The sequence below is a fragment of the Macaca mulatta genome, chromosome 2 (genome assembly GCF_049350105.2).
Source record: "Macaca mulatta isolate MMU2019108-1 chromosome 2, T2T-MMU8v2.0, whole genome shotgun sequence".
Classification (NCBI taxonomy): domain Eukaryota; kingdom Metazoa; phylum Chordata; class Mammalia; order Primates; family Cercopithecidae; genus Macaca; species Macaca mulatta.
In genome coordinates this window covers 148006538-148033982 of record NC_133407.1, presented here as the reverse complement: position 1 = coordinate 148033982, position 27445 = coordinate 148006538, and the positions used below count along the sequence as shown (strand labels likewise).

Below are 27445 nucleotides of genomic sequence, written 5' to 3'. Positions count from 1 at the left end.
CTCCTCTCATTCCTGATGTCCCTTAACCTGCAATATTTTTTTCCCATAGTCCTTTACATTTTGTATGATATTATATAATATACTTATTATGCTTATTTTTGGTCTTCCTCTCCCAGGGCCTCTTGCCTCGTACAACTCCAGGGGGCACCATTCACAATGCATTCTACTCCAGCGGTGCTTTTTACTAAGAATATTAGCATGAATGGTGGAAACTCCTGGAGTTGTGTGATGTGGAGCCCTGGGAGCTTCAGAAGGTCAGGGATTTTTGTGTGTGCCAGTTCTGATCATTGCTGTACCCAGAACGGTGCTAGACCTATAGTAAGCATTCAGCAAATATCTGTTGAAAGAATGAATAACAAAGCCTCCAAAGAGATCTGATTTTACTGTCCAGGAAACTGAGGCTCAGTCTGACTTATGAATTTGCCCAGAGCCCCACAAGCCAGTGGCCCAGCTGTTCTGCCTCCAGTGTGCCTGCTCTGCATGGCTTTGCTAAGCTGCATGCCTTTAACTCCTGGCGTTGTCTCTGCCACCAAGTAACTGCTCAACAAATATTGATGCTTTTTCCTACATGGGTCAGGCCCTCTGCTAGACTCTCCCAGCAGAGTGACAAACCATCATATAGCTGTTGATTCCAGAAATTGAATTAAATTGCACAATGCAAAAAAAGGGAGGATCTTAAGTTTTTGGAAGAAAAATCCCTAACCCAAGTGCTAACGTTTGGAGTTTGCAGAAGCCTCTCAAGACTTACCAACCCGATTATTTTTCCTGCTGCCTTCCCTTTTGTGAGCGTTTCTTCCCCTTTTTGCTTGCAGTGAGTTCTGCTCTCCTGTAGGCTACAATGTGTCAGTTGTTATAAAATCCGGGAGGCGGAGTCTAGTGACGTGAGCAGTGGGGGAGAGCTCAGCCAGCCCTGCAGGGTGAGCAGTCCAGCCTTGGGTTCATCGGAGCTTAAGCCTTGCAGCAGGAAAACTTCCATCTCGTTCTCCTGGCTTTGATCCTCACTGGACATCAGACCAGAGGCACCAAAGGGAGGGAGGATGCGAGATGACCGGCCCTTTGGCAACCTGACCATCGACTTAGCAGAGCCTTCAAAAGCGAGCCCGGGGCTGGCTGCAGGACCGAGGAGGCGCCGCGCCTCTCGTGGATGTGTGTGTGTGAGTGATCCAGCGAGTGTGTGTGCGTGTGAGGGTGTGTGTGTATGCCTGTGTGCACAGCACAACTGTGTGCGTGTCCCGGTGAGTGTGCCTGTGCACGCGTGAGTGTGTGTATGTGTGCATGTGTGTATGAGTGCTCTTGGTTGTTATTATTATTTTTGGAAGAAAAATCTTTGAAAATCTGGGGCAGGTTACTGTGCTCCTAGGGTGATTCTTCTTTTGCAAGAGGAGCTGACCAGAGCAAGCTACTAGAGCCATTTCTCGGCAAGTAAAGAGATTTTTCCTCCCAGACGGAGAAGGATTTTTCTCCCTGCTCTGCAGCCAAGTGAAAGAGATTAGTCCCTAAACCTGTGAAATCGACCAGAGCTGTGTGATTACCAGGGCTTGAGAGAGGACTCGAAAAGAAAAGGAGAAATAAATCAAACAGCCTGTCAGTTCCTTTGGCCACGTCGGAAGATGTCATCTCAAACTAAGTTCAAGAAAGACAAAGAGATCATTGCTGAATATGAAGCCCAAATAAAAGGTGAGATGCGGGCTAGGAGAGTTTTCCTTCTCCTCCCCTTTTGTTTTTCTCTTATTCTGGTTCCCACCCCCCACGGCCCCCCGTTTTCCTTTCTGCCATTATGAAATGTTATGCATCAATAATCTTTTTGTGAGGAGGAACAGTGGCAGCCGCACAAGTCCGGACTGGTTTCAACTGCAGATAGCGCTGGGGCTGGGAGTGTGGATTATGGAATGGGCAGCAGTCTCTGCATTGCAGGTGTGTGAGAGGATCCTATGCCTGACTTTAGGAGTGTCGCCGATACTCCATCATCTTGGCGGTGACATGTCACTCTAAGGCCATTTTGATAGTCATTACCTCCACCCCTTCCCTGCCACGGTAAAAGCCCTTTAATATTGGGGTATATTTTTTACCATCTGCTCTTTTTTCCTCCCCCTTTTTGGTTTCTGTTGGTGGTGGTGGTTTTGCCTCCGCCTCTTTCTCTGGGCTGGAATTCACATGCATGTGCATAGCGAGGCAGCATCCCTGGGCGGCACTTCTTTGTCGGTGTCTCTGGGCTGGCCTGGGTTGCCATGGATTAACTGTTATGGGGCATATTGATCCAGACTAATGCAGGCATTTAGGCATAAAGAGGGAGCTTGGTGCAGAAAATGTATTATCTCGCGGTGTGCAGCCCAATCACTCTGTGCCCTGGTGTTTAGGGTCATCAGCTTTCATTCAAAGCCAACACCTCAGCATGCCGTTTGGGCTGGTCAGTGCTGCCTAGCTTCCGGGGTTCCAGGAGAAGCCTGCCGGGAGGGCGAGATGACCTCTGGCTGCTGGTTGCAGCTTCTGTGCCACCGGGTGTATACTTCTTTCAGAAACCGCTCCCTAAATCCACGCTAGCTAGGCGAAAAAGGAAAGCGAACACAATTGCATGGCTAAATGCAGGCTTGCCGCATCCTCATTCAGGCCAGACTGGGGCTTCTCCCACCACTACACGTTCTAGGCTTAGCTTTGGCAAGGAAAATCTAAGAGCTCCATCCACCATGCTCCTCCTTTCTCTGAGGATGTGCCCTGTGGGAAGCCTGGGCCCGTGCCTCCTGGCGTCCGTCTTCTTTCTGCTCGTGGCTCTCCTTGCTGCGACACCGGGTGTGTTGTGGCCTCTCCTAGAAAGAGTAAGGACAAAATACATCTTCAGTGGACCTTGAGGCCTATCTTTGAGGTTATGCACAGGCTGTTGAGCAAGTTGGGTATTTGGGGCTCAAGTGACCTGAGGTTGCCACGCCTGCTTCTGGGCGCTGCTGCAGCTGAAGACTCAATGACCCAGGGAGCTGGGTGGCCTCCTTAAAAGCAGCAGGAAGGCCGGGCACCGCAGCTGCCCTACACGCTTCAGATGCTTGGGAAACTTTGGGAGTGGAGCAGCCACGGCGGGAGGGCTCTGTTTCTTTTCCAGTCTCACCAACAGTCTTTTTGCCTTTTAGTTCTGGTCAAAAACCCAGCGTGCTCATCACCTCTGGGCAGATCCTAGGGCAAGAGGAGCAGAAAACCCTGATCTTCCCTGGTCTCCTGTCTTCGGTTTTTCAGTTCAGTGTGGAAAACAGTGACTTGTGATGTCTCAGCCTTGCTGAAAATGTAGAAATAAGCCTTTTATTGGTCAGAGATTTGAATTCACCCAACTGCTCAACACTAAAGCCTAGTTTCAATCTTTGAATAGACTCTTTTTAGGGAGTTTATGTTTTATAAAATGAATTTGGCCAATTATTATTATTTTGTAAAAATTAAGGTTGCCATGAAAATGCCATGAGAGAGAAGGGGATGTTGAGTTTTGGACAGTTCAGTTTTTATAATCATTTTCTTGATAGGAAATGTGCTTATCTCATTTTGGAAGGATTGCTACTACTGGGCCAGTAAACTTTTCTTCAGGGCCAGTTAGGCATTAATTGCCCAGCTGATCCTTTTGCTTTTTACCTTTCATCTTTAACAACTAAGCAGCAAGTACCATGAGTTTTATCAGAAATGCACCAATTACCAGGCATTTCATCAGGAAATGTGTCCAAATGATCTTGTCTCTTCCAAATACTAAATTTCTTTGCATTCTGGTTAAAGGAGTTACATGTTATTCCTTTAGAAATGACACCCACAAGATTCAGGTCAGGATATGGCTGTACCTGAAACCCTCTGGAATCTTTTCTTTTAAAATTCTGTGTGTTAATCATCATCATAATTATTGATGTGTGTTCAGGGCCCTGCATTTTCTATGGCTAACTCCCAGACATCACTTACTCTTGGCCCACACACACAATGTACAGTAGGGTTAGTGTGAGCTCAGTTTCAGAGATGAGGAAACTGAGGCCCAGTTAATGTTAAATGACTTGCCCAAGGTCACAAGGCCGATTTTCTCCCAGGCTTGTTTTCCCTGACACATTGTTTGCCCGAAGCTGCCCCTTGAAGGATTGATGTCAGCAGCAGATGGCAGTTTTGTGGGGGAACTGGCAGCTTCTTGATGGAGTTCCATTGTTTACCCTCTTACTTTCATCCTGTTGCCTTTGTTGCATGCCTCTGAAGAACATTTGACCAGTCACCAAAAACAGTGCCCGAGACCAATTACCTTTCTCCCTGGGAATCATCTGGCCAGTGGGATGCAAACAGTCCACCTAGTCAGACAGATTTTGTGCTTTGTGAATTTTGTGAAGGGAAGTTCTGATTTTTAAAAACAGTGCTGAGTTCTTTGTTGACTTATTCCCTTTTATCTCTTTTTCAATAATTTACAGACCTAACAAAAAGGAATGTTTTAGAACAGTATTTTTTCTATTGTAAAATAGAAAGATTCATGCCTTCTCTTGCCTCATCAGATACTTGAAGCCCTTTGATTTTGAAGCAGCAATAAACCATATGCTTGCACATTTCTAGTGATGGGGAACTCACCACCTCCCAAGCCCACGTAGTCTGTCATCTTTGGACAGCTCTGGCTCTTGTAAGCATTTTTTCATTTTTCTTTTGAGACAGAGTCTCTCTGTGTCGTCCAGGCTGGAGTGTAGTGACATAATCTTGACTCACTGCAACCTCCGTCTCTTGGGTTCAAGAGATTCTCCTCCCTCAGCCTCCCGAGTAGCTGGCATTATAGGCACACGCCGCCACATGTGGCCAATTTTTGTATTTTTAGTAGAGACGGGGTTTCACCATGTTGGCCAGGCTGATCTCAAACTCCTAGCGTTAAGTGATCCACCCGCCTTGGCCTCCCAAAGTGCTAGGATCACAGGTGTAAGCCACGGTGCCTGACCCTTGTAAGCATTTTTTCTTATGTTGCATTAAATATGTCTCTCATCTACTTACTGGTTCTATAGTTCCTTTCCCTTTGGACTTCATATAATAAGACAGATGTGTCTTCCCTTGGATTGCCCACTGGGTGTGTGAAGCCCCTGACAATGATTATCCTCATATAATAGGATGGTTCATTACCACTTACCGTCTCCACTTTCCTTTGGCTCTGCTGCATCCTGGGTTGCAAACCTCAATGTCGTTGGGTGCTTGGCAGATAGAATAAATGGATAAAGGTGGCCATGTGAAACGATTTGTGGCAGCTGGCCCACCACCTCAGTGCAGGCAGTAGAAGAGGGGGTGGTGATGATTATGGCGGACTTTAGAGTACATGTCCTGTCTAAATGGGCAGTCACTACTTAGGTTCAACCGGTTATTGCTATTTAGGAATGTAGGTCCAGCCAGATTTTTCAATTTTTCAACAGATGCCAGAAATCTGGAAGAAAGCGTTATGTTTTTAAAGAGGTTTTGCCGAAAGAACCTCCAAAAGATTTTATTATCAGTATCCTATTTCAAGAGGGGCACTGAGTTCTAAATGTGATTCTTTAGATGTGGCCAAAGACAGAAAACAACTATCACCTCCTTTCTGCTGTCTGCAATACTACTATTAATATAGCCCAAGGGTTGAATTAGCCTTTGGTGCTGCTCGACCCCTCAGTGCACCATGTATATTATGTCTGCTGTGTTTCTCCAATACATTAGCCTAGGAGCCTTGTCAGAGAGAAGAAAATGAAATGAATTTAACGTGACTTGTTCTTCGTGAGCCCATGCTGGTGCCAAATGGACATTACTTCCTGTCCTAGGTGCTCATAAGTGTCCTTAACAAATGTGTTTAAGAACCTTGCCGGGAGTGATATCATATTATCTAGTCTGGAACTGGCAAACCATAACTTTTTTCCCCTTTTGAAAATCAGAACATTTGCCAGGCTTCAGCTTTTTGGCATCTATCCTATTCTCTACAATTCCCTCAAAGATCACTGATAAAATTTGGTGATGTTATTTGCAGGCTTTCTCAGTATCCCGGGGCTCTAATTCATCTTGCTGCCAGACATGATGATCAGTTCTGCATTTATTCAGAGTTCCTATTTCCATTGCAACCTGATAGAAAATTGAAACAGAATTGCAATGATTGACTTTGGTGGTTTATTATTATTATTATTTTTTGGTACATATTCATCCATCTTCTTAGTAGCAAAAGTCTAGCGTTTTGAGGAAGAAGGGCAGGTACGGAGGATGACCACAGAGGGGCATGTATTTATCCATTCATTTCTGGATTAATTCAACAAAAGTTGATTATCTACATTGTACCTAGTCTTGTGCTGAGTATTGTGAGAGACACAAAGTATATGATACATTCTTTGCTTTCTAAGAGTTTTCTTGGAATATGGTGATAAAAATGAGAGAAAGAAATAAAAAAATCCCAAACACAAAAAACTTCGAGAACCAGAATGAGCTGAATCTTAGAGCGTATATCATACAGTGATTAGAAGACCACCTTAGGAAAGCTCGCTGATTTCAACAGGATTAAATGAAGAAAGCAGGCTGGATTGGGCAAACAGTGGGGAGTAGTGGGGACTGTGGCCAAGTGGGGAGTTCATCTAGAGAAGGCAGCTGCTGCTCCAGCCTGCCCTTCCTAGGCAGGAATGTGAGCCCAGAAAGGTCAGTTCCTTCAGTGTTTCAAGGGAATCTGGATTTTTAAGCAAAGTCTCTTGATTTTTAAATGGTGGCTTAAAAATTTAAAAACACTATGCTTCCTGAACAAACATGTTGGTAGAACAGTTTTAGCCTGTTGGGCCACCAGTTTCCAAAATCTGGTCTACAAGTTGAAGTCCGCACAAGGCCTTGGTGAGGGGCCTCAACCAATTTTCCTATTTCGTCTTCAGTCATTTTCTCTGTGATAGGCTTGTGCTCTTATAAACGCAAAAGACCAGTCCGTTTTTAATTTTTTTTTTCTCTCTCTCTCTCTTAATTTTTTTTTTTTTTTTTTTAGGCAGAATCTGTCTCTGTCACCCAGGCTGGAGTGCAGTGACACAATCTTGGCTCACTATAACCTCTGCCTCCCGCGTTCAAGCAATTCTTGTGCCTCAGCCTCCCGAGTAGTTGAGATTACAGGCACGCATCACTATGCCTGGCAAATTTTTGTATTTTCAGGAGAGACAGTGTTTCACCATGTTGGCCAGGCTGGACTTGAACTTCTGACCTCAAGTGATCTGCATGACTGGACCTCCCAAAATTCAAAATGCTGGGATTACAGAAGTGAGCCACCACGCCTGGCAACCAATCCCTTTTCTCTGAATCCTCCATACCCTTCCCCTCCTCCAGATCTTTCCCATTTGTGCCTTTACTCTCCTTAACCCCTGCCTCCCACTCTTATTTGCCTCAAATACTTCTGATTGCCCTACAATGTCTACTCAAATGATGCCTTCTTCCACTATGCCTTCCTAACTTTCCTAGGCAGAATTAGTGGTTCCCCTCATAACTCCCCCTCTATTCCAAACCTTATAATCCTTAATTGAAATTTTATGTTTAGGTCTTTGGTCACGAACTCTTGAGGGCAGAGAGGCTTATGGTCATCTTTGTTTCCCCAACGTGCTTGGCATGTGGTTGGTTGAAGGAGTGGCTGATAAGTTACTAAAATAAGTTTAGGCTGGGCTCAGTGGTTCACGCCTGTAATCCCAGCACTTCGGGAGGCCAAGATGGGTGGATCACTTTAGCCCAGGAGTTTGAGACTAGCCTGGGCAACATGGCAAAACCCTGTCTCTACAAAAAATACAAAAATTAGCCAGGCCTGGTGATACATGCCTGTAATCCCAACTACTCAGGAGGTTGAGGTGGGACGATTATTTGAGCCCAGGAGTTCAAGGCTACAGTCAGCCATGATCATACCACTGTACTCCGGCTTGGGTGACAGAATGAGGCTGTCTCAAAAAAAGAAAAAGTTTCAATTTTTTTTTTTTTTTTTTTTTGAGATGGAGTCTGGCTCTGTCGCCCAAGCTGGAGTGCAGTGGCCGGATCTCAGCTCACTGCAAGCTCCGCCTCCCGGGTTTATGCCATTCTCCTGCCTCAGCCTCCCGAGTAGCTGGGACTACAGGCGCCCACCACCTTGCCCGGCTAGTTTTTTGTATTTTTTAGTAGAGACAGGGTTTCACCGTGTTAGCCAGGATGGTCTCAATCTCCTGACCTCATGATCCGCCCGTCTCGGCCTCCCGAAGTGCTGGGATTACAGGCTTGAGCCACCGCGCCTGGCCAAAAGTTTCAATCTTATAAGTCATAGCTCAATATATTTTTTTTTTTTGTTTGTTTTTTTAGATGGAATCTCACTCTGTCTTCCAGCCTGGAGTGCAGTGGTGTGATCTTGGCTCACTGCAACCTCCACCTTCTGGGTTCAATCAATTCTCCCGCCTCAGCCTCCCGAGTTTACAGGCACTTGTCACCATGCCCAGCTAATTTTTGCATTTTCAGTAGAGAAGGAGTTTCACTATGTTGCCCAGGCTGGTCTCAAACTCCTTACCTCAGGTGATCTGCTCACTTCGGCCTCCCAAAGTGCTGGGATTTCAGGCGTGAGCCACTGTGCCTGGCCTTAGGTTTTTTCTTTGATATCCATCTTAGTTGGCTTGGGCTACTATAACAAAATGTCATAGCCTGGGTGGCTTTTATTTACTTCTCAGAATTCTGGAGGTTGGGAAGTCCAAGATCAAGGTGTTGGCAAGTTCAGTTCCTGGTGAGGGCTTGCATCCTGGCTTGTAGATAGTTGCCTTTTAGCCATATGCTCATCTGGCCTTTCCTTAGTGCATGCTTATGGAGAGAGAGAAATCTCTCCCTTTCTCACCTTCCTCTTTTTTTTTGAATTAGGGTGTCATTCTGTCACCTAGGCTAGAGTGCAGTGGTGTGACCTCAGCTCACTGTAACCTCCACCGCCTGGGCTCAAGTGATCCTCCCACCTCAGCCTCCCAAGTAGCTGGCACCGTAGGTGCACACCTCCATGCCTGGCTCTTTTTTTGTGTTTTTGGTAGGGGTGGGGTCTCACCATGTTGCCCAGGCTGGTCTCGAACTCCTGAGCTCAAGCAATCCACCCGTCTTGACCTCCCAAAGTGCATTATTACAGGAATGAGCCACTGTGCCTGGTTGGCTTTCTTCCTCTTCTTATAAGGGCACTAATACCATCACGAGGGACCCATCATGATCTTATCTAACCTTAATCACCTCCCCAAAGCTCCACCTGCAAACACCATCACATTGGGGTTAGGGCTTCAACATATGCATTTTGGGGGGACATAAACATTCAGCTCATAATAACATCCACACTTCGTATTCTGTTGAAAGTAGAGGTTTCACTGGGAGAGGAAATATTCTTTTTTTTTTGTTTTGTTTTGTTTTTTTGAGACGGAGTCTCGCTCTGTCGCCCAGGCTGGAGTGCAGTGGCCGGATCTCAGCTCACTGCAAGCTCCGCCTCCCGGGTTCACGCCATTCTCCTGCCTCAGCCTCCCGAGTAGCTGGGACTACAGGCGCCCGCCACCTCGCCCGGCTAGTTTTTTGTATTTTTTAGTAGAGACGGGGTTTCACCATGTTAGCCAGGATGGTCTCGATCTTCCTGACCTTGTGATCCGCCCGTCTCAGCCTCCCAAAGTGCTGGGATTACAGGCTTGAGCCACCGCGCCCGGCAGGAGAGGAAATATTCTTAATGGTTTGCTCGATTTCCTTGTATATCCTTGGTAGAGGAGATGTTTCTTAGTGGAGATTTGGTGAAAACTGTCATGTTGACAGCCGTCTCAGTGGGATGTGGTCTAGGGAGCACTTCCTTCCAGGCCCCTCCTGGTCTGGGGAAATTAATGGATCTGAGAGTTCATATTAGACATTTTTGGAGTTTTTACTACTAGAGTTTATATGTTGGGGATAACCTTTCCTTTCCAGAAACTCCTGTTATTCATTTATTCAGTGACTTTGTAAGCCATGCTTCAGGCTATATAGCTTTATGTAGCAGTGGGAGGTAATTCATTTTTTTTTTTTTTAGCTTCTATGTCTCAGTCATATATGGAGTATCTCGTTTTGTGATTCCTGTAACTCTGTGAGGTAGTCATTATTTTCATTTTATAGATTAAAGGCTGAAGTTCAGAGAAATAAAACAAATTGCACTGGATTGCACAGTGAACAGTAGCAGATCTAGTTTTAAATCAGCATCTTCCTCACTTTCCAGGCTGCAGGAAAGCAACATGCATGCCAAGGCAACAAGGATCTGCAACCCGGGGGTTCCTTCAGTCGGGGAAGTCTGGGGTGGGTCTTAACCTTTGACTTCCTTCGCTTCCCGACACTTCCACCCTCCTGCTAATCCAGCCTCTCCTAGTTTGCACTTGATGCCACCGCGGTGTTGTCAGATCCCTTCAATCCCACCCCGGGAAGTCACCTTTGGGAAAGTGTCCACTGCAAAAGCTCCCGCACGGCTGTGATGCAGGCTGCCAGATCTACCTCTCGCCAGCCAGCCCACTCCTCCACCAACCTGGAAATATGGAACCAGAAATTGTAGGTGTCTTCTAGTCCAACTCTATTTGTTTTTCAGATGTGGAAGTTATGATTGGAGAGGGGCTCTGGCTTTCAGATTACTTTTAGACCGTCTCTCCATGACGGTGGAAGGTTGATCTGCTTGGTTCATCGCTGTAGCGTAGTGCCCACCATCTAGTTGGTGATCCATACATTTTACTGAGTCGAATTGTTCTGGTGTGTGATGGTTGCCTGGGGAGGCAGAGCTGAGTAGTACCTTGGAAAGAAAGATGAGGCAAGGGTGTCTAGCAGGGTAAGGATTGGTGAGGTGAGGAGGGGATGCGTTTAGGTTGCTTCCTGAAATGGAGTCCTTTCCTTCACAGCTATTAGGAAGGGGATGGGGTTGACTTTTTACAGGTGCTGAGCTTGAGACCTTCTGGCTTAATACAGGGCCCAGGAAGCTGTCTTGGGCTTGATTTCACTTGGAAAAGATTCATTCTTGATGGCTTGTTGGTGTTCATAAAACATCTTGGCTGGCTAGTAATGGCACTTTAACTCTATTCGCTATTATGCTAGTTTATGTTTGGGATAATGTTCCCTAAGAGTATTCCATTAAATTGGATGTAAAGAGGTGTTGGGTGAAAAAAAAGTAGTTGTGTGCTCTAATAGATTTTGGAAGTTCTAGAATAAACAGAGTGAAATAAGCCTGCTTCCCTCAGGACTTCTGAGAATCTTGCTTGTGTTAAGTGTGAATCGCTGAGTAGGGCCCTTGGAGTTTCCTCAAACTTACTTGATTGTGTAGATCTTTTTTGTGGACCGGCTCACAAGACTCTGTTTTCTGAGTTACATTTTAGAATATGTCAGGCTGCACAATTCGTGGATTATCTGGGTGTTTTTTCTTTTTGCCTCTTGCTCAGTTCCCTAATGTTTTATACTTTTCTCAGAGGGCAGTTTGAAGAGGGGAGGAAGTAAAACAAATGCACATCTAGTTGAGCTAAGTGATATTAACGTTGTGCTTTGAGTTCACCTAGAAAATGTGGATTTTGACATTTCCGATTACAGAGTGCTCAACCATTGATTTAAGTGGTAATTTGGAAACAGTGCAGCCCTGATCAATATGCATTGTGTGTGCCCGTCTGTGCGTGACGGTAACGGGGTGCACGATGCTGCAGCAGAGTGTTCCAGGTTCCTTGAATGGACCTGGCTCTGCCCGCTGGGATTGCATAGCCAGTGCCAGGTGATAATGGCACAAATGAACACAGAGAAGCCCATGTCCCCTTGTGTCTCAGAGTGAACAAACCTCAGCTACAAACCCAGGTGCATAAGGGATACATTTTTCTTTCTTTCTTGGTGACTCAGTCTCCATTTCACATTTCTATTTTTTTTTTTTTTTTTTTTTTTTAGACAGAGTCTTACTCTGTTGCCCAGACTGGAGTGCAGTGGTGCAATCTTGGCTCACTGCAACCTCCGCCTGTCAGGTTTAAGTGATTCTCCTGCCTCAGCCTCCCAAGTAGCTAGGATTACAGGTGCCAGCCACTATGCCCGCTAATTTTTGTATTTTTAGTAGAGACGGGGTTTCACCATGTTGGCCAGGCTGGTTTAGAACTCCTGACCTCAAGTGATCCTTCCACCTTGGCCTCCCAAAATGCTGGGATTCTAGGTGTGAGTCACTGTGCCCAGCCTCACATCTTTATTCTGCTGGGGGTGACAGAAATAAGTATAAGTCAATTTGGGGTTTCCCTCCCTTTTCCTCCAGGGTTGTGCCCCAAGATCCAGAGGGACTTAGGCAGCACCAAGACCCTTGTGGGGACATCTGTTGTGGTTTATCGTCAATCTACTTCAGCAGCTACTGGGACATCCTCCTTCTTATTGAATCTTCGGTGGTTGGTCTGTGTCAGCAATCCTTCTTTGTTCCCTCATGTGTCCCCTTCTCCTTGGCTCCTTCCATGCAATTTGCAGGCACCAGAGGCCATTCTGCTGCTCACACACCACACTGGGCCGTGAGGGACCCTGTACATTTGTCTCAGGCCTGTCTTGGCCACACTCAGCACTTGCTTTTCCCCTGGTGCCTCCCTAGGGCTCTGCCTGGGGAAAGGATCTGGCTTCTCTCCTCTCTTAGATTCTGTGAATCTGTTTGGTGGTTCCCTCGTCACCTCCCTCCCTGCGCTTGTTCGGGATGAGTTGGGCAGGGTGCAGATTTTTTTCTTATAGATATTATAGATCCTTGTACCTACATACAGTTTGCTTTACTGCTTTACTCTCCACTTTGGTCTAGGAAATCTTTACCCATGTGCTCGTGTGGTGGGGTGGGGAACAAGGGTGATATCCTGGCTTTGTCATCAGACATCCTCTCAAAGCTGTTTTCCATAAATCTCACATTCTTTCTCTCTTCCCTAAGGACTTTTGAAAAAAAGCCAATAATTGACTCTTTTTCTGTATTATCCCTGAAGCAATGAACACAGAATGCCCTCCCTGACTGAGGAGGGGCCAAGGGGGTCAAGAAAATTTGGAGAAAAATGTTTAATATTTCAAAGTATTAACTATCGTGAATTTCCTTCCTTCTCCATCTCCTCCATCCTGGCCTAGCCTGCCATTACCTCCTGCTGGGACGAGTGCAACCCAAAGTTTCTCAGGGTCTCCTGACTCAGAGCTTCTCACCCACAGTCAACATTTTGGGCTGGATCATTTGTCATTGAAGGTGTGGTTCTGTACAATGTAGGATGTTTAGCAGCATTCCTGACCTGTACCCACTAGATGCCAGTAGCATCCCCGCTCCCAGTTGTGACAATAAAAAATGTCTCCAGACACAGCCAAATGTCCCCTGGGGACAAAATCACCCCTAGTTGAGAACTACAGTTCTAAGTGGTCTCCCTGCTTCTTCTCTTGTCCCATAGTCTACTCTCCCCACAGCAGCCAGCAGTAATCTGTACACTGTTTAAATCTGGCCATGTCACTTCCATGTTTAAAACCCTCCAGTAGCATTTCATTGCATGAGACTAGAATCTAAGCCCCTCAACTGAACTTACAAAGTCCTGTTTTGTTCACCTCTTTTCCTCCTCTGGTCACTCTCCCCTTGTCATTCTATCCAGCCATGCTGGCCTGTACTGGTTTCTGGACTTCTCCAAGTTTGTGCTTGCTTTGGGCCTTTGCACTTAGATTTTCCCTCTTTCTGGAATGCTTTTGCCCTGGATTGCCACTTGACTGGCCCCTTCTTGGTATTCTGCTTTGAGGTTGCATGCCACCTGCAGGCTGACCCATCTTAAGTAGCCGAACAGCAACTCTCTATTGGATCAGCTGACGTGAATTCTTAGCAGAGCACTAAAAGCTATATGATATTTTTCATGCTTTCTTTGTTTCTTCTCTTCACCAGGACTGAAACTCAGTAAGAGCATTAGTTTCTCTTGTTCATTAGTGTTTTTTGGCACCTAGAACACAATGTAGGATGTTTAGCAGCATTCCTGACCTGTACCTACTAGATGCCAGTAGCATCCCCGCTCTCAGTTGTGACAGTCAATGTCTCCAGACATAGCCAAATGTCCCCTGGGGGCGATGGGTGTTCTAGGTGCCAATGGTCACAATTTTTGTTGAATGAACGAATGATTATAGGTGTTCTTATGATGGACTTTGCATACAAGAACACATAGATATTATGTTTTGGGGAACATACTGAGGCAGATCCAGTCTTTCCCCAAACCCTGATTGAGAGGTAATTCAGGAAGATAAAAAATCCAGAGATGGGATAATTGTATCCATGCAGAGCCACCCAACGATGACTTAGAAGGAAATGAAGTGAACAGGTGGCCGATTGTAGGAATACTGCAGGGTATCTGGCATATATTCTATTAATCAAGTTCCTAGTATGTGTCTGAGATGGGGACAGAAAAATAGTTTCATAGTTTTAGGAAACTTATGAGTCTTATCAAAGATAAGAATGGGAACTATATTTCACTAATTTTTGTGTCCCCGTTTCAGACACATAGTTTTATGAAAAGACAGTGTTAATCCCTTCTTTCACTGCTATAAAGAAATACCTGAGACTGGGTAATTTATAAAGAAAAGAGGTTTAATTGGCTCACAATTCTGCAGGCTGTACAGGAAGCATGATGCTGGCATCTACTTGGGTTCTGGGGAGGCTTCAGGAAACTTACAATCATGGCAGAAGGTGAAGGGGAAGCAGGCACATCTTATATGGCAAGAGCAGGAAGAAGAGTTGGGGGAAGGTGCCACACAATTTTTTTTTTTTTTTTTTTGAGACGGAGTCTCGCTCTGCCGCCCAGGCTGGAGTGCAGTGGCCGGATCTCAGCTCACTGCAAGCTCCGCCTCCCGGGTTCACTCCATTCTCCTGCCTCAGCCTCCCAAGTAGCTGGGACTACAGGCGCCCGCCACCGCGCCCGGCTAGTTTTTTGTATTTTTTAGTAGAGACGGGGTTTCACCGTGTTAGCCAGGATGGTCTCGATCTCCTGACCTCGTGATCCGCCCGTCTCGGCCTCCCAAAGTGCTGGGATTACAGGCTTGAGCCACCGCGCCCGGCCAAGTGCCACACACTTTTAAACAACCAGATCTCCTGAGAACTCACTCACCATCATGAGAACAGCACCAAGGGGATGGTGCCAAACCATTCATGAAGGATCCGTCCCCCTGATCCAATCACCTCCCACCAGGCCCCACCCCCAACACTGAGGATTACAATTTGACATGAGATTTGGGCGGGGACACAGATCCAAACTGTATCAGACAGTTATAAAAATAGGTTAATAAATTATGACACAGTGGAGTAAGTACTGGGACAGTGGTGGAACCAGGTACTGTGGAAACTTAGAATGAAATTGTAGCTTTACCCGGGAGAGCTGGAGAAATTCTTATAGAAGAAGAATCTTTTGAGCAGGATCTTGAAGGATGACTAGAAGCTCTCCAGGTGGTGAAACGCATTACCTGAAGAGAAGACAGCATGTGCAAAGGTGTGGGGGTCACAAAAGGGTCAGGACACTTGAGAAATGGTGAGGAGTTTGAAGTGGCTAAAATTCTGAGTAGGTGGAATGGAGTGGTGGTGGGAGATGAGGCTGGAAAGGAGAAGAGGTTGAAGTTCCTGTCTGATCATCAGATCCTGTAAGTCTTTGACCTTGAAGATGGTATGGATGAGAGTCTTATTTATTTGTTGTGGTAAAATACACAAACACAAAATTTACCATCTTACCCATTTTTAATTGTGTGGCTCAGTGGTATTAAATGCATTCACATTAAATACCACTCATCTTCATAACTTTTTTCATCTTGTGAAATGCAACTCTGTACCCATTAAACAATAGCTCCTCATTTCCTCCTCGTCCCAACCCCTGGTAGCCACCATGCTACTCTTTGTGTGAATTTGACTATTCTAAGGAAAATATAAGAATCTAGAAGCCCTTACCTGAAATAAGTACTATAAACATTCAATGTATTTCCTTCCAGACTTCACGTCTCTATCAATCAAATTTGTTTTATATGTGTATATAATAAACAGGGGATTATAGATCTTTAATGCAGAGTTATAAAAATAAAGCCGATAGGAAAATAATCATAGGCCTATAGGCTGAGGGCTTGAAATAGACAGAGTATGGCCTAAAAATAAACAGTTTGTTAAGTAAGAATATCAATATGCGTGACCTCCCACGTCCATTTTGATGGTCCTTTAGGGAGGGGACACCACTCTCTTGTGGCCCCTGGCTTGTGTTGGCCACTTCTGTCTCAGGTCTTTGTGATTTGGGTAAAACTAGGGAGAACTGAGCTCACTCATCAAGAACTTGCCCCACTGCCACATTTGTCCCAGCAACTTTCAGCTAGAATTTCCCGCTTCCCATCCCTGACAGTCCCACTTCCCTGTTGGTCCTAGGCAGCAGTTTCTGTCTTTGGCAACAAGTGCTAAAGGGAGAAGCTTGTCTAGGGCAAAGGATTCATCCTCAGCAGCTGGAGACCCTCCTTGCTGGTACCTGTTCCCTGGTCTACCTTTCCTTTCCTCGTTGTTGCTCTCTGCTGGATTTCCTGACCATTGTGATACTTTTTGGATTCCGGATTGCTTGTCTGCCCCTTGCAGAGGTAGCCTGCCATCCCCTTGCTTCTGATTGCTGGTGAGAGCATTTTCAAAATACAGTTAATGTAGATCAGTAAGTTTTCCAACCATTTGTCAAATAGAAAGGCCTGGATTTCTGTAGGCGGGTAGAGTTCTCGCTGAGAGGTTCAAGTTTGGCAGGATGAGACAGTTCCTTAGGGGACCCTCTATAGCTTATAGTGCCTTAAGAGGGCCAGGGAAATGATATGAGAAGACTCTTACCAAGGAAACATCTCAGCCACCTTCAGGGATGTGAAAGAATGGATGTCATGTCTATGATTTAATTTGTACTAAAGAATGTGAACTGGCCAAGCAACATGGCTGTTCTCCAACTCAGCGTCTCGGTAGGACACTTCCAAGCAGAGTTGGCAGGCACAATGTCTTTACTTTGATCAGTGGCCTCTCCAGACAGGGTGTTTTGGATCTCCCAAAGATCTATTACCTTGGGGAAACTGAGGCAGAACAACAGTCATTCTCTGGCTTCTGATATCTTATAGTTGATTACTCCTTGACCTCTTGATTACTCCTTGACCACTCCTTCAGATGGTCAAGATTACTCCTTGACCATCTGAACCCTTGATCGTTTGCTTGATTGTGGTTGTTCGAATTTATTTGTCCTGTGACCCTCAGCTAATCTAGGGCTCCATTCTTGTCCTGATCCTCCAGGTTCAGGCCCCACCCTGAGCATCTCTGTCTTGCTGGATCTTGTATTTGGCATAATATCACCATTGAAACTCTGCTCCAAAAATGGCAGAGGCTCTACTGCTGTCTGCCAGAAACATAGAATTATGTTACTGGGAATTGTGTGAAAGAAATGCTGAGAATGTGGTGGGCCAGTTCACATAGATTTCGCTTAACAAATATTTATTGAGCTTCTACTATGTTTCCTGCCTGCATGGACTTTATAATTCTGTGGGGAAGACAAAGGATAATTTGTAATTACAAAAGTGTTGAGTGTTATGGAAGGAGTGGTGCAGCGTGCATGGGGGAATCTATAGCAAATGGATCTAAAGGACTGAAAATGCTGTGGGTGATTTTCTGATACTGATTTGTAAAGCTGAATTGTATTGGCTAAGCTTACCTCACCATCATTATTTCCTGAGCTCTTTAGGATCTAGACAGAACCATCTTTCCATTTAGAGAAGGGTCAGAAGTCATCAAAATATTTAAGGGGTTAGAAAGATCAGTGCTTCTAAGAGAAACACACAACTCCAGGTGTAAAAGATAAAAGTGGTTCCAGAAAGGGGATTTTATAATAGCTTTATTCAGGATGGTAAATACCATCGTGGGTAAGTGCTTTTAAGGTGAAATTAAAGCCAGGGAACAGCTGAAGAAGATTGAAACCCACCTTCACTGGACAGAATTAAGCTAAAGTCACAGAGGTAGATGAGACAAGAAAGTGGAATGTAATGTGGAAGGAGGCAGCTGTGATGCCCTGGGTGGAGTCACCCAGACCTGGGTTCAATCATGGCTCATGGTGAATCAGCTGAATGACCTTGGATGAAAAATCATTAACTTTTCTAAGTTCCAGTTTCCTCATGTGAAAGAGGGACATAATAACACTTCACTGTGTGTGTGTGTAATTAATTGAAACAACATAAGTCAGAATTTCCAGCACAGGGCTTGGCACACAGTAGCATTAATTAAACGCTGGAAATGTTGGCTAAGCCAGTAAGTGGGGCACCAGCATTCAGAGTCCTGAACGGTGATTCTGAGCCAACAGGTGAAGCCACTGGTAAGTGCACCTGGTTGGGAAGGAGAGTAAGGTGGGGCAGTACTAAAAGACATCAGGAGACATGGAGTTGCCAGCATGGGTAGCTGGGAAAAGAAAATACTAGTAAGTTGTGGACAAGCATGACACTTTCTTTGCCTACTATGTGTGTGTTTCTCCCACTGTGGTTCCTGGACCACCTGCAGCAGAATGACCTTAGAGGAACTTGTAACAAATTCAAGGAGCTTGAATTCTAGGAACCGCCCCAGACCTATTGACTCAGAATCTCTGTTGGGGGGTGGTGGGTGGACCCTAGGAATCTGCATTTTACAAGTGCCCCGGATTTCATGAACTTAACGTTCTTGGCCCTGGTCTATAGTAAACTCACCAGTTTGGCTGTGTATCTTTTTTTTTGAAGGCAAAAGAACATTTAATAATTAAGTAGACTATTGCTGAGTGAGGTGGGAAAAACAACACCCAAAGTGTGTGTGTGTGTGTGTGTGTGTGTGTGTGTGTATGGGTATGTCTGTGTGTATTATAATTAAAAAATAAAAACCCTATGTCCTTACATAGTTAGATATGTATGAAAAGCGTCTTTGGTTTTTGACAACTGGTAATGAGATTTACCCTTGGGGACGAGGGATGGAACGGGGTGGTAGTGTCAGTGGACAGTGGAAAGAAGACCTTTTAATCTTTATGCCGTTCAATTTTGATTGGCTTCTGGAAAAAATGAGCGTGTGTTCCTTTTCTGATTTAAAATTCCACAAGGTTGACAATAAGTAAGGACTTTGTTGGCAAAATTCCCGCTAGAGAGGATGCTCAGACATCAGCTGAACTGTAAAGGAAAGAAAGTGACACCTGCAAGAGCTATTTAAATTATACTGAACTTATTGTGGTGCTCATTACGTAGTGTAAGGATGATTGCCGAAATGAAATGTAGCATTTTACTGAATTATTCCCCCACATAGTGAGGAAAGTGTTTTTCCATACTCTGTCAGAACTTCGAAAGATGGGTAGAGGAGTGGAAAAGTTCAGCTTAACCTTTTAATTTACCGAGTTTCAGTCAGGAGCCACCGTGATGCTGTGGCCAGAGTCTGGGGTTTAGACTCAAAAGACCCGACTTTCCATCTCTGATCTGTCTTTTGAGCGAGTCACATCTGCATTCTTCATTCTGCATCTTGGCTTCCTCATCTGTGAAATGAGGGCGTTATCTACCTTAAAGGGTAGTTACTGTGAGGATCAAATGAGGTGGTGTGTGAGAAAGTAAACTCTCGAGTGCTGCAGAAATGTTCATTATTTCTATTTTTTGTCCCACTCCTACCCTGGACATGCTGCTATTACAGTGGGGTTGTTTATGTGTCTGTCTCTCTGTGAGCTCGTTGAATGCAGAAGCCTTGTTTTATTCATTCCCGAATTCCTGTGCTTAGGGTCTGCCACACAGGAGGCATTCAAACAACTTCTGGAATAGCTATCAAGGAGAGAAAAATACACACACAGTTCGGTGTAGGCCTATAAAAATATTAAGATAGTCTTCCAGAAAACATTATCTTCCATTTCTATTTAAAGGAATTAAAAAAATGTATCCAAATCCACAACAGAAATTATATTGCTAGGAGAAAATAAAGAACTTCATTAAGGAAAATTTAATTGCCCAGTTTTCTAAAGAGACAGAACCGTATCCCTCCGTCCTCATTACGGCCAAATGGGTGACAGCCGTTTCCAAGGGGGGCAAGATGAATGACAAGGGATTGTGAGAAGGCAAATCCTGATACTCCTGGAGAAAAGTCTCCCAAGAAACGGGACTGCACCCCCGGATCACCAGTAACACTATTGTTTGTCAGAGCTGTGGAAGAAGCCTTCTCTGAGCTCCTTGGACAAAAGCCCTTTTTGGCTTCCACCCCAGACCTTGGCGGATAAACCACAAAGTCCCTATTTCCCCTGGAAGTGGGAAAACTTCCAGTGGCTTGACAAAACTGGAAGGATTATCTGAGATTCAATTTGGGGGGCTGTGGTACCTCCAAGACCCTGATAATTATCATCTGAATGGGCAGGGGGAGAATTGAAGCCAAATCTAGTAACAGAGCCCTGGGGTGGACCTGCAGTTAGAAGACAGGGGATTGATCTCAGCTTTGGCCCCTTTTCATGTCCTGCTACAAATGTGCACTTTTTTCTTTTCTTTTCTTTTTTCTTTTTTTTTTTTGAGATAGGGTCTCACTCAGGCTGGAATGCAGTGGCGCCATCATAACTCACTACAGCCTTGAACTGCTCAAGCAATCCTGCCTCAGACTCCTGCATAGCTGGGACTATAGGTGCATGCCACCATGCCTGGCTAATTAAAAAAAAAAAAAAATTTGTAGAGACAGGGTCTTGTTATTTTGCCCAGGCTGTCTTAAACTCCTAGGCACAAGGGATCCTCCTGCCTTATCCTTCCAAAGTGCTGTGATTACAGGCATGAGCCACTGTGCCTGCCCAAATCCACACTTTCTTTTTCCCTCTCCCACACCAGTTCCCAAGCACAGACCAGCCAGATAGCACCATTAGATGTGTTCATAACTGTTTGAAGATGTGTTGATTCTGGCATGGAGGTACCATTGTCACCCTGGGTGAAGTCTCCAGTGGCATGCCAAAAGGCTCTCTCCTGTTCAGTGTTTTAATTACTTGGATGAGGATGTGAGCATGCTCATCCAGTTTGAGAATGTCAGGAAACCAAGGAAGGCAGGCTTAGTAATTGGGAACACAGTTGTTGGTATCGAACTGACCAGGGTTGGCAACCTTTTTGCCACTTTCTAGCCGTGTGGCTTTGGGCAAGTGTTTTCATCTCTTTGAGCCTCACTGTCATCATTTGTAATAATAGTAATCCAACCTCAAACAGTTATTGAGCAGGTTAAATGAGATAATGTGTGTAAAACCCTTAGCACAGTGCCTGGCACTCAGTCAATGTCACTGATTGTTATTAATAAACCACAACTGTAAGAGCTGCACTGCAGGCTCTGGAGTCTGGGTTTAAATTCTAGTGCTGCCAGTTATTAGTTGTGAATAAGTTGCTTAACTTCTTTGAGGCTCAGCTTCTTCCTCTGTAAAATAAGGACAATAATACTTACCTTGGGCATTGCTATAAATAAAGCATTCAGGCCAGAATAGACACATAGCAGATACTCAATAAACCGAGGTTACCATTCAGAGAAAGAGTGAATCCTGTGGCAGAGAAAACCAGAAAGTAGAGCGCTTAGCAGGAGGGGATGGGGTATTGACTCTAAAAATGCAAAGTTTAATAGTATCTTTAGGAGAAAAACCACCCACTCATTGAAAGAAGCTAAACTTTTTGGATCTTGAACTCTGAGAAGAATTTCTCCTATAAATAGATAGAAATATGAATGGGGTAGGGACCAACTGGCATTTGGTTAGGATGCCAGACCTCAGGCCCTGACCCCATCCTGTCCCTTTTCCTGTGGCTTTTGGCCCCTCCCCAAGAGATTCTATTGAGATACGTGTGACAGAGGCTGCTGGCTAGGAAATGAAATCTTATCTCAAAGCTGTGGCTGAATGCAGAATTCTGGTGAGCTGTCCTCCATGTGGAGAACGCCTTTGACCTAGGGAGGTTGCCATACAGGCCTCCATCCAGGCCCATACCTGAATCTCAGCTCTATTGCTCCAGGGTAGAGGAAGCTGATCTGGAGTGTGTCAGCCCTGGGGGAGAGCTGGAGTATCCAACCCCTTTCCTATAGGGACCAGCTAGATGACTGCTCCTGCTTCTCTCCCCGGTGTGACCAGGCCTATCCAGCCACAGAAAGAAGAATGTCAAAAGTCTGGACCCACCCAGACTGAACCTTTGAGCTTCTTAGAAGTACAGTATCTGGGAAGTTTGGTCCGTGACTGTATCTTAGAACCTAGCTAGTCCATAATATCACCTTTCCTTCCAGTGGGTGGACTACTATGCCCTTAATAATAACGCTGATTTGGGGAGGAGTAAGTAGAGCTGACCTTTAGCTTGCTAGGTGTCAACATCACCCTCCCTCTTCAACCTTGTTGATCTTTCTTCTGTTGCCCCCAAGAACTTAACAGCCAAACCTATGACCAACTCAGGGTGTGGCTGTTAGCTGTCTCCTACTGCAGAAGAAATCAAGCAAGTCCAGGCTGCCTGCCCAGCACCCCTCCATAGAATGCCTGCTATGCAACCAGGAGCTGGTTAGTGTAGCCCCCAAGGATTTAAGAAGGCCTCTTTAGCTTCCCTCCTCTTCTCTGGATGTTTGAAGCAGTTCAGGACTCAATAGGAGAAAAATTCAACTTTTTTTTTTTTTTTTTTTGAGACGGAGTCTTGCTATGTCGCCCAGGGTGGAGTGTAGTGGCCGGATCTCAGCTCACTGCAAGCTCCGCCTCCCGGGTTTTTACGCCATTCTCCTGCCTCAGCCTCCCGAGTAGCCGGGACTACAGGCGCCCACCACCTCGCCCGGCTAGTTTTTTTGTATTTTTTAGTAGAGACGGGGTTTCACCATGTTAGCCAGGATGGTCTCGAACTCCTGACCTCGTGATCCGCCCGTCTCGGCCTCCCAAAGTGCTGGGATTACAGGCTTGAGCCAACCGCGCCCGGCCTCAACTTATTTTTTTTCTAGACCAACCCTGAGCACCAGTCAAGAAGTGGTCTGTCTATGCATTTGCCAGCATTGGCCAGTGGTGCATTTAGTTGAGATGCACAACAAAATTGGGCAACTTCATTTAAATATCTGCATTTCTGACCCTTTACAAGCAAATCGGATGATCTGGTGGCACTGGGTGCCTATTCCTATGTAGTAACCAATCAGCCAGAGCTGACTGGCAGCTACCTTTTTTAGACAAGGTGTGTGCTCTTGAGCCCCTACCCCTCCCTGTCCCAGAAGCTCTTGGGTCTCCACAACCCCCTTTTCTTACACCCATTGCTGCTGTCATTGGCCTAACCTGCCTGGTTTCTGCATGTGTTTGAGTTTGCCACCTTTGGATTAGGCCAAGAAGTTATGCTTTATTTTTCGTCTCAAACTGTGATCATCAGATTGGGTTGTACAATGAGAATTACATGACAGCGTGACAAGCCATCCAATGTCTGTGATGGAAAACCACCTCCAACTTACCATCATCCTTTCAAACTTCGCCATGGAGACTCCCTGTCATTACTTCCAGTGAAACCTTTGTCATCTCCTTAAGGATGAGTTTGAAGTTCTACTCAAGGGCAGGATGTTCTCCCCCAACAAGAAGTGCTGCTGTATTTGTCTCTGATTGTCCCCCAACCCCTGAGAGGAATGGAGGGAGGGGCATTCAGGTGCTAGAGGTCACTGAAGACCCAGTGATGCGTTAGATGGTGTCCTCAGTCATTCCTATCGTAGCCACCGTAATGCATTTTCAGTAGTTAAAAACACCGCAATGTAATTGGATAATTTTAACACCAAAGCACAATTCACAAGAAGCAATTTTGCCCAAACAGTGTGGCCCAAGGACTCTGCATTGGACTGGGAAGCCAGACAGATCTAGGACTGAATCCCAACACTGTCACTTACTAATTGCTTGACCGTGGGCAAGGCATCTCCCCTCTCCATTCCTCAGTTTCTTCCTCTTCCAAATGGGCACCACATTGGACTCTTGCAAGGATTAAATGACATAACCCATGCTTACCCAATGTCTGGAATGTGGGCCACACTCAATAAGTGCTCTCTGTTATTACTCTTACCCAGATTTTGAGGAGTTGATTCAATCCAAGAGTGAAATTTAGAACATTCATGGCAGAACGGATGACTTGCAGGCAAAGTTAGACCCACTAGTGTGTTTTATTTGGCCTTTGCAGCATTTACAAAAATGAATTCATCATTTCCAACATTTAAAAACCAAGAGAGTTAAAAAAAATCAGGGGAGTTCATGTAAAAATCCAGACTCCTGGCGGCTCTTAGAAAATGGGAAGATCTAGGAACACTGGGCCCTCGTTCTCAGAGGCAAAAATGGGCTGTTCCCTTCCAATGGGACGGGGGCTTGGACTTGTGCCAGTGCCCACCTGGCCCACTTCGCTCATTTCTGTTGCCTGCTTGGCTCTTGCGGGCGTGTGAGCTTTTTTTTGATCTGGAGGAATGGATCAACCTTGAGCCAATCCTCCGTAAATATCATTTCCTGCAGATGGGGTTTGGAGAAGGTGAACAGCAGGTTGCATTTCCTGGCAGGGGCCCATGGTGCCATCTGTGTTATCGATGAAATGCAGAGCCATCAGCTTCAACAATTTGAGGGGCAGAGTTGGGGTCATGGTCCTCTGAAAAGCGTCTGAGAAATTAACAGATTTGTAGCTGTGAATGGATGGCCACCTCATCACCCCATACAGGTGGGCTGAAATTTAATGAGGAAAAAGTGTAAAGTCTTGCCCTTATGTCTGAAAACCAGGCTGGCCAAGTACAGACTGGGGAGAGATGTGCTTAGCAGCAGCACTTGTGAAAAAGACTTAAGGTTCTCGTTGACAATGAGTTTTGGTATGAGTCACTGTGAGGCAGTTGCCAAAATACCTAATCTGATTCTGGGCTGCGTTTATAGAAGTCTAGTGTCTGGAAGACCTTTCTAACAATTAGAGCTGTCTTGAAGGAACAGGCAGGCAGTCTCCTAAGCCTTGATCTCCCAGGCGTAGGAGGTGCTTGAGGCTGGGTGATGAATCCCTGGAAGAGATTGTCAGAGTGGGGATTTAGGCATCAGAGGGAGATTTGTTCTAGGTGACTTAGAAGGTCTCTGCCAATCCTGACATTGTCTGCTTTCTGCAGCCCAGTAGAGGAAAATAATTTCCATAACAAAAGTAAAACTCTTTCTGATAGAGGAAAGCAGGACTCCCTGAAGAGGCTCAAAATGGAAATGTAAACTTCCAGTTCTTACTAAGTAATGTGGACAAAAGATATCACTGCCCCTACCCCACCCCTGACCCCCTGCCTTATTTCTCAGAGTTGGGGGGTTGGGGGGTGTGGGGCAGGATCTGCTCTGCACATTACTGGTTATTTTTTTTTAAAGCTGAGCTTTTACGCAGAGCTTGCAGACTGATGGCACATGGGCCAGATTCAGCCTCAGGTATGTTTTATTTGGCCTGTACTGTGTCTTTTAAAAATGTGAGCTAGATGCCAACTTGTAAAAATGAGGAGATCTTGTATAAAATGTGGACTTCCCAGCACCTTTTTAAAAAGCCAGAAGGTCTGGCAGTGCTGGGCTCGTGTTCTGGGGATGAGCACCGATTGCCCTTCTGTGGCAGGACTTGAGCGCTCCCTTGGTCATGGTCCTAAACTCCCTACCTGGTCTGCGTCACCTGTTCACCTGAACTGCCTGGCCCCAATACGTATTGGAGTTCGCCATCCCTGGTGTCATGGCTTGTTTGAAAGGCCCTGCACTGTTGTGACCCTTAAGGTGCCATTGTGGACTCTGCTTGGTCATCCCCTAGCAGAGGGGCGGGCAGCTGGGAGTCCGCGGGGGGATGGGTTTGGGCTAGAGGGAGTGGGAGCATAAATGCTTTTATAGCTGCTTTTAAAAAGTACCTGTGGCTCATATGCAGTCAGCTTCCAATTCTTTCATCTCAGTAAACACCCCCAGCTGTTCTATTGCATGGCTCCAAGGCCCCCAGTGGCTTTCCTTATAATGTCCCAAGTCTTCAGCTTGGTAACTTCCACACTGTGGGCCTGTTCTGGAGCTGTGCAGGACAGTGGCTTCCTCTTCCTCAGCAAAGCCTGCTAGATATTTGCAGACAGTAGTCTCCTCTCTCCCGGAAGCTGCTGACCATCCTGGCCCTGAGAAGACGGTGTTGGGTGCAGAGAGACCAGATGGATTTCCTGGAGGTGGTTGAGACAGAGCTGCTTTCAGGTTGGTCCTGAGCTGGGCAGTTTCTTCTTGGAAGCCCTCAGTGTCACATGAAGCACTGTCCCCTCCAAAGGTCCCTCACTCCAGGCCCAGAACATCTCTGTCATCTGCTGGGGAGAGACAGAGAACTGAATCTTTTTATGAAGTTTGGGGACTTGGTGGTGGAAACTGTAGGCACTTCCCCCAGAAGCAGGAATCTTTGACTGTTAGCTCTAATCTGTTGGCTGCTATGAGTTGACGGGAGTGAGGCCTGCCTGAAGACCTCTTGGTTGCCCTACTCTGCAATAGAATTAGCTAGACTCCCACCCTGTTTGAGTCTGTCTCTCTGCTTTTTGGTTCTCAGGCTGAAATTGTCCATCCTGGCCCTTCACAACCTATAGGACACCCTCCGACACCACTTCCCTGCACAGCCAGCCCCTCCCTGTGTGGTTCCGCAGGCTTCTCACTTAGGAGATGCCCTGCTGTTCTGAGTTATTTCTAGTGTAGACATAGGGGTTTGTCTGGCCGTCCATGGTACAGCCATCTGGTGGCAGTTTCGTGTTTTCACTGTGGTTGCCTCAGTGTATTCTTTTATTGAGTCATCCTTTGAGTTTCCTTTTTACTTTTCCCTTATCTCTCTTTTTAAGGACTCGCCCTTTCTTGGGGCCTTTCTCCCACAGATATGAAGGTATTTGTGAATTGTGGCACTTTCGGGAAGGTGGTATTTCTTGGGAATACCACCCGGCCAGTCATGGGGCAGGGTACCCCATGATTCCTCGACCTTTGGAAGATGCTGGAGTCTGCATGGGGGGAGAAGATGGGCAGGAACCCTCTGACCTACCTGAACAGGGTTAAGTGTTCAGGGTGGAGGAGGGGCGCGTGGTGTTCCCACATGTCCATCTCCCTTCACACTTTTCTCCCTCTATCCCCTTTTCCACACCACTTGTAAATGGCATGACATTTCAACATGAATGTCATGGCTGCTACCTAATTTGGGGTCCTGACTGGCTCAGCCTTCCCTGGGGGCTTCTAGAGGTCTGAGTCAGAAACAGCCAAGTCTTGTGTCTAAATGAGTTGTTCTATTAACTTGGCTTGGGTAGCTCTTGGTGACGAAACCTGACTGTTGCTGTAGGTATCATGTGGAAGGGTTGCGCGTATGGTGTATGCATATGTCTGTTGCAGGTGTGGGTGGAGAGGAGGGTCAGGCCTTCTTTTCTGCAGGGGCATCTGTTCTTCAGAGCCTCGTGGCTTGTGAAATGGTGTTGCACAAGGAAACAATCTATCTGGAGCCGATTCCACTCCTGTGTAGTGTGGGGAGCTAATCAAAACTTCGAGAGGAGAAGTGCCTGTCTTCCATCCAGAATCAAGATTAATTGATGTTCTTTAATGGAATCTCACAGCAACCC

General features: G+C 45.8%; 1 protein-coding gene across 3 annotated transcripts in view; it reads left to right on the top strand.

The window, feature by feature from the left end:
- The first annotated feature begins 923 nt into the window (after positions 1-923).
- The window catches only part of SRGAP3 (SLIT-ROBO Rho GTPase activating protein 3), a 269429-nt gene continuing 242907 nt past the window's right edge, over positions 924-27445 (top strand). For all 3 annotated transcript variants that reach the window (XM_015130346.3, XM_077993349.1, XM_015130344.3), the window contains exon 1: positions 924-1677. In XM_015130346.3, the coding sequence (XP_014985832.2) occupies positions 1611-1677 (67 nt within the window). In that variant the 5' untranslated portion in view covers positions 924-1610. The remainder of the gene's footprint in view (positions 1678-27445) is intronic.